The sequence below is a fragment of the Trachurus japonicus genome, chromosome 24, assembly GCF_045865225.1.
Source record: "Trachurus japonicus isolate A0001 chromosome 24, Traja_1.0".
NCBI lineage: Eukaryota > Metazoa > Chordata > Actinopteri > Carangiformes > Carangidae > Trachurus > Trachurus japonicus.
Window position 1 is genome coordinate 16,753,453 of NC_140930.1, and position 14,215 is coordinate 16,767,667.

The window sequence follows — 14,215 nt, forward strand, 5'->3', positions numbered from 1 at the left end:
AATGTGTGGTGGAAAAGGGGTAAAAGAAAAGAAAATTAGAAAAACTCGAGTATCATGAACAGGCTCACCTGGATAATATGGCTACAGTAGGCTATATTATAAGGTCAAAAGTCGAGAGAGAGAAAAGCAGTTTAAATCAGTGATTATATATGTTTAAGAACTGTTCGTCAATAACCATATCATCATCACTCACAAAGCTGTCGAGTGGTCCAGCTCCCATCCCCCATCTCAAAATCAAAACATAAGTACATGTGCGCAGTCCCATGTCACGTGTAGGAGAAAGTCTCAACAAAACAGACGGTATAAAAAAAGACAGTGATTGAAAACCACGTTAGCCAATGAGCTGCGAGAATCTGGGTAGCAACAAGATAAATACAGGCCGTTCGTCCAATCAGAGAGCAGCAAGGGGCGGGTTCTAACGCCAGGGTCCGCACTGTGTTTACTTCCGTCAATATTTCCAGCACGGCAAAGCAAAGGGGAGAAGAGAAGCAGAGGCAGAAGCAAGACCATACAACAAAGGAGACGCTTGCCTCTAAACGGTTTGTTTGGTGTTATTATTTTAACTCGAGTTGCATTATTACGTAGTCGAAATTCTTCATTGTCGTCCCGTCGAGACTGCATGCGCTGAGTCGACTGACAACTTTGCCCTAGCTTGATTTTTAACCGTTTAACAATGAAACGACTTTGGTTTGCTAACGGTGTTATTATGGGAAAAAGCTCAAGGTAAATGCGTCACAGTCGTTTTCAGGTGTGTTATTCATGCAGTTATTCAAACGCTGAGATTTTGCATCTCAGTGTTTCAGTGTAATAAAGGGTTCAATATGGATAACGTGTAAACCCACTGGCCTCTATACTTGTTGTCAGACACAGTTGGAGGCTGCAGACTGAAGCAAGGAAATGCCATGATAATTTGGATATTTTACTAATGGCTGCACATTTGATGTTGAAATTTAAATACCGCTGAATTTATTGCATTGAAATATTTTGCTTTAAAAATCTGAATTGATGTGGCTTAAAGACTATTTCAGCTGCAGTAATTGTAAAAAAAATAAAAAATAAAAAAAAGGAAGAAAAGGAAGGAAACAAATTTAGATGGAAATGTCCCAGGTTCCCAGTCCCTCTTTTGAACTTCTCTTAGTCTGATCAAATGACTTAGTGAATGCCAGCTGATTAGACTGACATCTGATGTTTGATCAATTAATTATTCACAGCAGCTCTGAGGTTTGAGTTTTTATCCAATGTTGGTGATCAGATTTTCTTTACTTGACTTGAGTTCTAAGATGGGAAAATGCAATTAGAAACCTGAATACAATATTTTGAACTCTGAAAACTTGAGTTCCCCATCTCAACTTGTGAGAGCATATGCCAGGGGTTATTTTTTAGGTTCTGATTCAAGTTATGTTAAAATCCTAAGGTCTTTTCTGTGTTTCCATATAACCTAGGGCACCAAAATACATCAATCTTGTAACAATACCCCGCTGACCCCCCAGGTGTTTGGAGTGACAGCGACCCTCTGTGTTCACTGTCCCCTCCATTCCCCACCAACTAAAATGCCTTTCTTGGGCCAAGACTGGAGGTCGCCTGGATGGAGCTGGACAAAGACGGACCATGGCTGGAAGAGGATTGTCTTCTACGGTCACGAGTTGGATGACGACAACAGAGAGATAGACTTGAAAGAGTAAGACCATAACTTATTCATTTTGTCACCTAAATCTGTACTGTCTGGGTCAAACTTTATAAGTTTAATTTGAGAAAGTAATTTACCTGATTAGATTGAATTTAACTGACTAATGCCACTATATAAGTTTACAACATATGACATTCACAGAGCATAATCATCACAAAAGCATATACATTATCAATATCCTCTATAGTCTGCTGCCGTCTGCTCTTTTATGAAGTGTTTCAAGGGCAGTTAGATTAACATTTTTTGTTACTTTCAGTGATGTTATACTATCTTGCTGACAGAATCACAATGTCTGACTTCACTTTCTCTCCAAAGTAATGACTCACCACTCAAAACAGTGAAATTTCTTGCCAAAATTATAATATTTAATTCTTCTATATTGCTCAGCATTTATCACGTCTTTGGTGTAAGTGACTGACAGCGAGGACAACTGTCACATGAAAAGAATGGACTTAGATTCAGTGCCCAACAATAATCATAGTCAGAGAAAGTTGTTTTTATTGTAGCCATCTTCCTTCTTTTTTAAATGTATTATGACCTTATAGATGTTTCCATAATGATAACAAGATGTAACACCACCAAACAAAAATATTTCCCCTTCTCAGGGCATTGTTGCTTATTCTACGGTTTTATTGCAGATACAGTTCCATGAGTAATTTAGCTGTCATGATATTTTTCAACAGAATTGGAGGTTGCTCAGAATATTGTCATGCTAAACCAGTGTTGCCAAGAGTAGATTTGATCTTATTGCCCTGCAATTTTGTTTACAAGTTGACTGACTACAGCTGATAGACTGCCAGGGTTCTCTCTAAATGTTGCCCTGGTTGTCAGACACTGTCCAACTTCCACAAAAAAAATCTCCAAAGTGTTTAGAGAGGATTTTTACCTTTATTAAACTGAAGCCACTAGACAGCCAACAGGATATGAAGGGATAGAGATGGGGTACGGCCTGCAATATAGGTATTATGTTACAATTATACGGTAAATGACTTAAATGCCAAAGCCACAAGGGCACCCTAACTGTTGTGTGTGTTGTTAACTAGTGATTATCTGCTTGGACCATGGATTGTTGTTTGCTGCTCAATGCATTTTAGTGAGCTACTTTGCCTGGCAGATTCCCTTTAGGCTTGTAACACAGTTGAAGATGAACAAGTGCAAACTGTGCAAGCGACCTGTGGCAGAAATGTTTAATGGACCAAGGTGAGTAGAAAGAAATGGCTGAGAGTTTGTATAAAAACAGTCTTGGCCATGCTGGACCAATGACACCATAGCTGCACAAGCAGAAATAATTCAGCCAAGCCCTTATCACGGCCTTAGCAGAGAGTCTTTGATGAGGTAATTTACATCCCACAATTGCAGCCTGTCGCTGCCAGCGGGTCGACATGGCAACAGACAGCTTTGAGTATAGGGCTGGTTTGAGTGACTCAAGAGGGTTATTTTACATGAGACAAACTTGTCAGTGTATCCTGTTGAAGCAAATGGCAAAAACAACTGAGGTGGGGGGTTTTTTTAGTTCATTTGTGTCTTTTTTACCTCGTGTAGATCAGAATCTGAAATATCTAGGTCAGTTGTAGTGTTTGAACTGAATTGACATTCTTCTGCAAACTGTGCACTCAAACTCTTAGTATTATTGAAAACACATTTGAAACAAGTCATACAAGCTGGTCGTCATGTTCAACATGTTGTAACCTAGACTTGTTTCATGAACTGAAAACTACAGATTCCTTGTTACTGGGTTGTTGTTAGGGTTAATCTTAACCCTATGATAAACAGACAGACATAAAGTCTCACTTCTTAATTTAGTTGTATCTCTAATGGACACAATTCTTGTCTATCATCCACGAGACAGAGGAGCGTATCTGTAGTATACTACAACACTCACTCAATGAATGAAGCCCTTAGATCAGGCATGTCAAACATACGGCCCGCGGGCCGGATCCGGCCCGCCGGATGATTTCATCCGGCCCGGTATACATTTCTGAGTATGTAAAAAAAAAAGCAAGTCTCTAGATATAACTAAAAGCACAAAGTTTGTTGAATTTGTGTGGTGAGAACTACTGCAAAACAGGAGCAATTAAAAAGAAATTCCTCAGAATCCTTCTACAATATTAGGAAACTATAGCTCGAGGTTGAATTGTCCTTTAACATACCAGTTCTTGTGGCAGAAACACACGAGACAAAATTATAAGTTCAAGCAATGCCTGTTGTGTGCTTTTAAAATACCATCCCTCCCTAAATTGGTTTAGTGAACAGAAATACTTGAATGACCACAGTTTGTTGAGAGCAAAGCTGAAGCACGTCCAGGTATTACAGACTTTCTGGTCTGTATTGCATGTGCCCCTGTGGGCAGCCTGGGTCTCCTCCCAGCAGGAGAGCTGGCTTGTTATCTGCAGGAAACAGAAACTGTTTTGACGCATGCCAACTAGTGATGAGTGGTCACACAAAGGCAGTCTACTCTGCACCCACTTCCTATAGCATGTGTTTTAAGTTCTGTTTTTTTTTTTTTTTTTTTTACAACACTTGTTTGTTGATACAAACCTGACCTAATATGTCTTTGTGCAGCCTGTATTTATCTGACTCACTCACTGTTTAGCTTCAAAAATGGATCGAATGCACACTTCACACTGCACTTCAGGATAACAAGAGCTTTTGAAACTTTTGAAAATTAATAAATAGTTGAATTCAAAATATATCGACAATATTTATATTATGTTTTTTAGGGAAACCAGCAGCAACCATGGGTTTACTATACTGTAGCAGCAGAGCTAGTAAAACCAACAAAAAATGATAAACAACTTAACTTAATCATAACACCATAACTAATAAATAACACTTTTTACAGGCAGACTTTGATTTTACACTGATTCACAGCATGATACACTGCTGGTATTGATAGGGTTAAAGGTGGAATCTCAGCTCCTGTTGGTGATATCTCCCTCAGGCCACAGTGTCGCCTTTTCTATTGATCAGCCAACCAACAATACCTCACAGTATCACATCAGCTTGTCAGCAGTCTTTTCTACAGAAAAGCAAAGGGCATGATGGCAGCAGACAATAACCAGTGATGTCATTTCTTCACATTGGCTGCCCTCCAAATGTAACCTCACTTGGAAAAGGCCAGTGACTTCATGCGGCCGAGGTACGTTTGGCACACCAACACATGTAGGCCCGGAAAGAAAGGGGAGCATTATGATGGCCACTGGCATGGTGGTACACAGTGTTACGGAAGTAGGTTAGATGTGTTAATGTGTCTCTGAATGTCAACAAACCTCTGTCACCTATTATCTGTAAACATTCAAGTGACAGATACAGCAGGTGTTGGACAGTTTTCTGTCCTACTGTGATTACTAAGTCCTCTTGCACTTGATAAAACAGGTAGTAAATGCTGCCTGAATGCATCTGTCCATGGTACATTGAGTAACAGAATTGAAACAGCTAAATGTCACTCCCATGCTAAGTGTATCTTCCTCGTTCATGTTTACCTCCTTCCTCTCAGCTCATGTATTTCAGGATACAGTTTAAATATCTATGAGTCCTTCTGAACCTGCCTGCTGCTGTGTGATGTCTTTTATTGGCTTTGTGGAGGCTGGTGCTCCACATGCAACCTGTGTAAAAAAGCCAGGCTATTGCATTCCTCACTTGTAATACACTGTGACAGAATACTGTGCTTGCATGTGTGTTTGTGTGTATGCCCGTGCGATCGGATAAATGGATAGAGACAAGGGATTACTGTAGGGCTCATTCACCCCCGATCAGTTGACTTCGCATTCGAAGCCACGTCTTCACTTATGATGCTGACGAAGACTTTTTGTTTCTTAACCAAAAGCATGTGTGATGAAATCACCCAGATTGGGACTGGTAATTTTGGTGAAGTAAAAATTTCCTTCAGCTTCTGAGAAGTCATGCACAGAACCTAACGTTTGTATTTTGCACTAACATAAATATCCTCTTGCATTTGCTCTGGGGCCTGGAGTTGGGTTAGGAAAGCTCTGTATGTTGCCACCATTTTATCACTATTTATTTAAAGCAGAAAAGTCTTATAATCAGTATGTAATTAATGACATATAATTTTAGAACAATAATTTTATATGAGAGCAAATGACTCGTATACCACTAAGGATCTGTTTCATTGTAGATTCAACCCCTGATTTTCTTCCTGATAAATTCAGTTATCTTATTTTGAAATGTGCAGAAATAGTGAGGAAATTCTTAATAGCATTCAAAGTAGTCAAACTGCACGTATTGTCTGACCCAACTGGAACCAGCAAATAACTATATATATATATATATATTACACACATTCACAATTATTTATGATATGATGTAGAAGGCATACAATTGATATCAGTCACAATCCTAATAATACTTATTAATCTATTACCGTCCACTTTGATCAGCTGACCAATATAATGTGTTGACAGTGTTGCCAGTCAGGTGCTCAGCTTCAACCAGTGGATTAATAATGCATGGGGAGTCAATTATCAGTCCACTTTGGCCCTTTGATCTTTGAGTGAAGGGTCACTGGTAAATGTGTGATTACAAAGGAATAGATCTCGGTGCAGATCATAGTCTCAGTTTTATGTAAATATGTTACATTACAGTGAAAAAATACAGCAACTACTTTGCAAAAGGACATGTTCCCTGTTATGTATTTTAGTTCTGTTTAGGTCTCTAACACAGAGTATTGCATATGGATTATTTGATTTGGCACATTTGAAAGCATATTTTCAGATTAAGATAAAACATGTAGATTCCAGTGCTCAGATGATCTGCTGTCATTGACCCGTGGTGGAGAATGTAAATAGCGAGAGAAATGTGCACAGATCCCCACAAACATAATCACTTACAGTCAATAATCTGTGTAACATGCATGTTTTCATTTGGGTTTCTGTTGGAGTTGAGCCATTTCAAACCTCCCATGTTATCATAAATCAACCAGACCTAGGCTGCCAAAAAAATCAGCTAAGATATCTTATCAGAAATAACAAGGATACTTATCAATCTACCAGATTTGAATGGCTGCCAGGAATAACAGACACAGTTAAATCTATGATCTGTCTCTCAGACTCTGGATTTACAGTACGTCTGCCATCTGCAGTGCTTCTCCCATCATGGCAGTCGCGGTGAATCATTCTCATTGACATATTGTATTTTCTGGCTCTACATCATCTGAATTTACAACCATAAGAATCAATGGGTATTTGTCATTGATTCAATTTCTCCACATTGTCGGACTGTGCCTTTGATGATGGGTGAAACATATCTGTTGGACATGCAAATCACCTCCATGTGTTTCATAGGACACTAGTAAAAGGTCATGTAGTTGCCCCAGGATGCTGTAGCAGAACTGAGCCAACAGTGATTTGTAATTATTTTGTTTTTATGTTTTTATGTGCACTGGTCAAACCCATATAGTGTTATTAACAAATTCCTCCGTTGCTTCCTCTGTCTAACAGGCTCTGCAGTGACAACAAAGAAAACCTGTTTGTCGGAGACATGTGTGAGCTCACCACAACAAAGAGGAAAAAGGACTTCTACAACAATAACACCAAATCTCAGTGTGAGTTTCCACAACACATAATCACTGTTTTGGCTGCATGAAGAGTTTTTGAATATAATTGCAGTGACGGGGCTCCCACCTACTGAAAGCTTTGTTTGCATTGGCAAAAACTTTTTTTTTTTAACTTAGTATCTCTGTCAGAGGGAAGGTTACAGTGCTTTATGTGATGGCTAATTGTAATTTTAAAACGTACTGTACTGAAAAAGTCTGAAATGTTTCTCCAGTGATATTTTTCAGAGGATGTTTACACCATTGAAACATTTGTGTTGCGTGTGAGTCATGCAGCCTTCCTAAGAAGGAGCCTGTTGGAAACATTGCTCAGGCCTGAAATCCTCCATCCATGACATTTTGTCCATAAATGGAACTCAAATCTGTTTTTAAACAGATTAAAGAAGGAAAGATTAATATCTCATTCTCTCCACATCTGAAAGTCAGTGACACATAGGGAGACAGTGGTGCAAGGCTGTGTCCGTATTACATTTGACAGCTCCAGTTATTTTTCAGTTTCAGATTTTGCATACAAAATATATAACAATCTTTGATGTATTCTTATAGATTGAAGTTCCCTGCAGTGTGTATAATAGTTTGTTAACTGGTGTCACCTTGACCAACTGCAGCAATAAAATGCTGCCTGTGCTCTAAGGTATCAGCAATAACAATACAGTCAAATTATGTTTAACAATGTAAAATGCATGACATGAGCCTTTCTGCCACATAATGAGCCATATTAGTTTTTACATTTTGCTGTCATAACTTCTACTACTACTACATGAACTACTTTTAAACGTTGTTTCATGACATAAATATGTAACTTACTGCATAAAATACCATCTAGTAGATGATAAACAGTACTAGAACGTCAACACCTAGAAAGTCCTTGGACACATCTGTAGGAGAGCCTGTAGACAACCCACAACAAAAGGCATTATCTGTAATGCTGTCTTGTGTATTATAGTTTCTTTTAACTTAATTCAAAAAGACAGATGCAATAAAGCAGAGCCGCACACCTGGGATTCCTGGAGCTTCAAAATGTCATACACATGTTAGTAAGATGTGTCAGCTTCTTCAAATTCAGCCCATGTGTCCATTTCACTAAAAAGTCAAAGCAATCAAAGCTGCACTCTGTTAATTTTAATTTGAACGGACAGTTTGAAGAGATGGGAGTGCTGTGATGGGATTGTATTTGGTTATGTTAGGTTGCACAGATGCTTGTCAGTTATTGTCAACTCATGGCACTTTACGTCTTCAGTTGTCTTCAGGGATAAATGGATCTATGTGCAGAAAGGGAGCACAAAAGAAGTGAGTACTGGAGCCTTTACTACAATGTTTACATCAAATATTTATCTTCTTTTGATTAAAACACGCTCTATTTATTTATCTATTTTTGTGCGTGCCTACAGAGACATGGATACTGCACACTCGGTGAAGCGCTGAACCGTCTAGACTTTTCCAGTGCCATCCAGGACTTGAGAAGATTCAACTATGTTGCAAAAGTGAGCAATAACGAACAGACGTCCTTTTGAAATGATTTTATGACTTTAACCAGCCACTCTTCCACTTACTTTCTTCCTGTGTCTGTCGCCCACAGCTTTTCCAGCTAATAGCCAGGTCCCAGCTGACCTCTTTAAGTGGAGCTGCTCAGAAAAACTATTTTAATATACTGGAGAAGATTGTGCGAAAGGGTAAGAGTCCCGGAGCCAAAGACTGATTACCTATTCTGTTAATAGACTTGAGTTTAGGCCCATACCACGTTAGTGAAAGTAGCAATTTCTTTTCATTTGTTTTAAAAGGGCAAGACTCTTAACGGCCAGATTATGTTGTTTCTGTTGCCACTCATTAACCCAAGCAATCATCACAGCCAAACCACAAAACCAGTAGGACCAGCGTGCTCCATCATTATGGGATTCTGCTGCCTGGTGAATCAATGATCCGCTCTAGACTAAGATTCAGTTTGCCACATGTATATGATGAAACTTGCTTACAACTTACACTTCTACAGTTTCTACAGTCGTAAGAGGGACCTTTGTTTTAGAGACAGCTTAGAAATGGAGATGATGATACTGACTATTTAATCTAACTGATCAATACAATGTGGCATCCCTGTTTGCCTGGTTTGACTGCTAATATATACTATATTTTGTAATGTTTCCCTTTTATCTGTGTTTACTTTTCAAATTTGCAATCTAGTCCTAGAGGACCAATATAATCCTCGCCTTGTCAAGGAGCTGCTAGAGGACCTGAGCTCGACTCTCTACAGTCTGACTGTCCATGTTGGCAGATGTGTCCTCGTGGGCAACGTCAACATCTGGTTGTGCCGGCTGGAGACCATCCTTAAATGGCAGCAGCAGTTGAACAACCTGCAGATTCCCAAGGTAGAGAGATAGTGGATCTGTGTGTGCGTGTCCGTCTATAAAGCCTGTAAATACTGTAGTGATTTGTTGGACCTTATGTGATAATATAGCGAGAAAACCAAAAACGTTCTTTTTCTATTAATCATTCTAAACTGTCCTAATGTTATTTATCGGTGATTACTTTTTCCACAGAAAATATGTGACGGCATGTCATTCAGTGACCTGCCTCTGTACATGCAGAATAAGATCCTTTACACGTTATCTGATGCTTATGACATCATTAACCTGGGACAGGCCACACCTACGCTGCACATCCTCAGCGAGAACCAGACGCTGTGGAAGAGGCTGTGCCACTTTCACTTCGCAGACAAACAGGTGAGAGAGGAATTACTTCATCATCAGACACAGTTGAGAGCTGCTTCTGAATCTGGGATTAATTACTCTGGGATGTACCAAAGGTTGTTGCCATAACACGCTGCCAAGTAGCTCCCCTGCTGTCCACTAGAGGGAAGCATTGCTTTTTTCCCTGTCTGCTTCTCTCTCACACTAACACCCACACACACCCACACAAATACTGTTAAAACACCCACACAGGATTGGTGTTAATGAGAATTTCAGTGATTATATTTAATTACCCTTTGTTCCAGTTATAATTAAGTTCCTGTCCCATGTGTTTTAAATGGGTGTTAAATGGTTTCAGCCTGAGTGTTTATTTACAGCTGTGTGTTTCTGTGTTTGTGTGTATATGTATGTGCGTCTGTGTGTGGATCCAATACACAAATGCAGTTCTGTAGGAATTTGGTGCTAACCAAGAGTGACAACGTGGACTGGAAGCTGATGTACTTCACGCTGCAGAAACACTACCCCAAGAAGGAGCAGTACGGAGACACCTTGCACTTCTGCAAACATTGTAGCATCCTCTTCTGGAAGGTAAATAAGAAGCTTAAACACGCCAACATTATACAGCATCATATAGAAAACACAACATGATAAACCAGTACTGTTCATCGGACTGCATGTAATTTACAATTTCTACATTAGATCAGAGGAAAATGTCCACCACACGTTTTAACAGATTGGTTTAACAATTTCCCCTTGGGGATCAATAAAGTATTCTGATTCTGATTAGCCTTTCACTACTTATGCAGAAGCAGACCAAGTGTGTACAAGAACTTAAACGTGCACCGCTCAAAGAGACTTTTCTCACAGACCTGTTATCTTTTAAACATAGGCGTTTATCAGGTCAATATCCAGTCCGTACCAGAACACACTTGTGTCCTTTTGGGCAACGAGACAAAACATCTTTTATCATTTGGTATACTGAGGGAAAGTCTCACATACACTTTGAGTCTCTCACACACTGATAGCTGTCTTTGGCAGCCACTGAGGTCTTAAATTATAATTAAAATCCCATCTTTCAGATTTTGCCTAATTACTGATCAATTTACTTTGAATTCATAAGACCAGCACGAGAAACTTCATTTTCCAAAACAATGTTCTCATTACTCAAAGGGGAAAAAACAAGTCACACATGTGCACTGTTGATAATGTTAGTCATCGTGGTCCACAAATTCTGTAAACATTGGCTCCTATCAGTGTACTTAAAGGTCAAACAAGTGACTAGTTTGATTAAATCATTTGTTTGACACATGACACATGAGAGCCGATCGCTAATCATGTGTAGGACAAAGATCATGTTCTTGATGGTGTCAACACGTTGTGGGGAAGTTTTGTATGTAAAGGAACTAACAGTGCTTGGATTGAAATTGCCACTGTTGCTATGGGATCTGATCCCTAGTTGTCCTCCTTTTGATAATTCACTTCCCACGATCTTGTTGTCCTCCCTTTGCTGGGTCCCTACACTGTCTAACCTCTTCCCTCTCTGCATCCCTCTCCTTGCTTTTCTTCCCTCCCTTCCCGCCTCTCCACCTGGTTCCCTTTCCTCCCCTGATTCCTTAAGGATCGCCACCTGGCTTTGTTATTCAAGGTACTTTCTGTCCCAAAATGCCTTTCCATTTCTTCTGTTGATCATTCGTTTCATTTTTCTCCCCATGATCTGTTTTATGACTCTTTCTTTTACCATTTTACCATGTTTCGCTTGAGGTGTGTTTTCAGTCGCGCCTCTGTGCTGAGTTTTTAATCGCCTCTAACCACATTGTTAAAGAAAACATGTTTGTTGATCATAAACTTCACTCAATGTTGACTTGTTTTGTCTGAAACAAAACTGTCAGTTGTCATTGATTGTAACTCAAATGTTTCTTTGTGTACTCTAATGTCCAGGAAGTCCTTCATACGTTTTTAGGAACTACTAGCTTGTTATAAACTATTGGTTCACTAAATTTGATTGCGCTATTAAAACTAAAAGCCAGCACAAATCTTAATGATGTATACATATTGTAAGGACTGAGAAACATCTGTTATACCTTCATCATCTTTATATCTTCAATCAAAAACAATCAACTATTGAAGCCTGCATGTTACATGATAAAAAAAATAAGTTTTAGTTTAGTAAGTTACTTGATATATTATGACTTCTAGTCCGTTGTTTATAAAGTTATTTGGGATATTCAGTGTTATGTCAAAAATGTGATATGACAGAAAATCTTCCTAATTTTAAACAGATGATATATTGTTTTAATTGTGGCTTAGTTAGCTACTAGGGGTGGGAGAAAAAATCGATTCACATAGATATCGCGATATCTTTTTTGACGATTTTTAAATCGATTTTTTTTTTCAAAAATCGATTTTTTTTTTTTTGAAAAAAATTTTTTTTTTGAATTTTTGAAATTTTTTTTTTTGAATTTTTTTAAATATTGTGCAATGTGTATTTGTTAGCCTCTTTTACATACAGAGAGTACAGGCTTTGAAAAGGGTTTAAGTTCATTTTATAATGGAGTATGTTAATTTATAGGCTCCTACAGTGTTTGTGTGCAGATAAATGTTAAAAATGCGACTAAAAATCGAGAGAATCGGCAATATCGTAGAATCGCAATTTAAATCGAATCGGCATCCAAAAAATCGTAGAAGAATCGAATCGGGAGAAAAGCATATCGTCCCAGCCCTATTAGCTACAGTTACACTTGGCAGTGAGGCACTGCAAGGCTGAAGCATCTGTGATCAATAGTTTTCTATTACAAATGGACAAACTGACTACTCTGCCCGTGGTTTCACTATTAACTTTATATGGTGATTTTGTGTCGGTGTTGTGTTTACAGCCTGTATGTGTTGCCAAGAATTCAGTTAATGCAGGTTAGAGTAATCTCTTTGTAAGCACTTGTCTGTGTGGTGGAGTCCACCTAGATTTAGTGATGCATGAATCTCCACTCACTCGCTTGCATCACCAAGAATTTACTAACACCTGCTGCATCCGGCTCCTGTGTCACATGTCACAGCACGAGTCACTGCCTCTCCGCTACCTTGGTAACGATTTGGTTGTCCACTGTGTTTCAGGACTGTGGCCACCCGTGCACAGCCAACGATCCTGACAGCTGCCTCATGCCCATCTCTCCGCAGCACTTTATCGACCTCTTCAAGTTTTAAACCCTCCATGCGGTTCTTCAAGCGAAGCAGTTGTTTATCCTCACTCCCCAACCCGAGAGTGTGTAAGAGACTTTTTACCCAAATACAAAAGGGCTTCAACTGAAAGAACTTTTTTTATGTCTTCATTTCCTTACGCACAAATGTTTCCACAAGACAAAGGAAAGATTAAATGTGTATGTTTGTGGATTTTAGGAATGTTGGCGATGGATATATAAAAGAAACCTTCATGTTTTTCCTCTTTCCACACAAACATTTGTCTTCTAGACAAGAAAATCAACTCCTGACAGAGAAAAGAAAAAATCATGTGTAAACTTAATGTCAGATATGTTGAAAGGATTTATATGTAAAAAGGAGTTGTAGCATGTTTATGGTAGATAAGTGGTGACAGGTAAAGTGTAAGGTTTTTTTTATTAAAATGACAAAAAGTAAAAATTCAGTGTTGGAGATAAAGGTGACCCATGTTGACTGATTGTGTATTTAATGGAGTTAAACTGTCAGCTTTTTGCTTGTTTTGTTTTCAGTGGTATTTTCCTGCAATAACTGACTGCATGTCATGTGTGAGTCTCTGTTTACATACTATATGTTGTCCCTTGTGAATTTGTGCTGTGTTTTGTGTACACTGAAGGCGTCAACACTAAGAGATAATAATGTAAAACTCCATTAGTCGTACAAGTTTTTACAATCGACTTTTGTCAGAGCTGTCGAGTGACAGAGAAATGTAAAACATTATTTATTAGTGGAAAAAAAGTTTTGTATTCTTCCTCCAACTTTTGTAATATTCCTTTACTCTTGATGGTACTATCATGACTTTTACGGGACAGGAACTAGCTAATAATGATTATTAAATATTTCTAAAAACCTGCCTCTACTTTTTTTGTATTGTGTCTTTGGGAATTTACTATATAAACAGGTTTTTCAAATATATATAACTGTCTACCCTCCTTAAAAAACTGAGAGAATCTGAACACAGGCAAAGTTTCATGACCAATATTCTTTCTATTGTTTTGTGATTTTTTTTTTACCTAATAGTAAGAAAGTTAACATTGGAAAATGAAAAAAGCTGGCTTGTGTGCAACT

General features: G+C 38.6%; 1 protein-coding gene across 4 annotated transcripts; it reads left to right on the plus strand.

The window, feature by feature from the left end:
• Positions 1 to 394: 394 nt before the first annotated feature.
• On the plus strand, positions 395 to 14,000 carry fbxo25 (F-box protein 25). Of its 4 annotated transcripts, XM_085771479.1 has the most exons (11): positions 395 to 550; positions 1,501 to 1,678; positions 7,144 to 7,247; positions 8,497 to 8,546; positions 8,648 to 8,740; positions 8,836 to 8,929; positions 9,435 to 9,619; positions 9,791 to 9,973; positions 10,385 to 10,528; positions 11,559 to 11,585; positions 13,049 to 14,000. In XM_085771479.1, exons 2-11 carry the CDS (start codon positions 1,551 to 1,553, stop codon positions 13,136 to 13,138), a joined length of 1,098 nt encoding a protein of 365 aa, XP_085627605.1. In that variant the 5' UTR covers positions 395 to 550; positions 1,501 to 1,550; the 3' UTR covers positions 13,139 to 14,000. The 4 variants fall into 4 exon arrangements, with proteins under 4 accessions (XP_085627605.1, XP_085627606.1, XP_085627607.1 ...); XM_085771480.1 differs by lacking the exon at positions 11,559 to 11,585 and having other exon boundaries at positions 396 to 550; XM_085771481.1 differs by lacking the exons at positions 395 to 550; positions 1,501 to 1,678 and adding an exon at positions 4,730 to 4,826.
• Positions 14,001 to 14,215: the final 215 nt, after the last annotated feature.

Coding starts and splice junctions, on each gene's coding strand:
- fbxo25 (XM_085771479.1), top strand. CDS start 1,551: ATGCCTTTCTTGGGCCAAGACTGGAGGTCGCCTGGATGGAGCTGGACA. Junction 9,620..9,790: donor ACAACCTGCAGATTCCCAAG/GTAGAGAGATAG, acceptor CTTTTTCCACAG/AAAATATGTGACGGCATGTC. Junction 10,529..11,558: donor GTAGCATCCTCTTCTGGAAG/GTAAATAAGAAG, acceptor TGATTCCTTAAG/GATCGCCACCTGGCTTTGTT.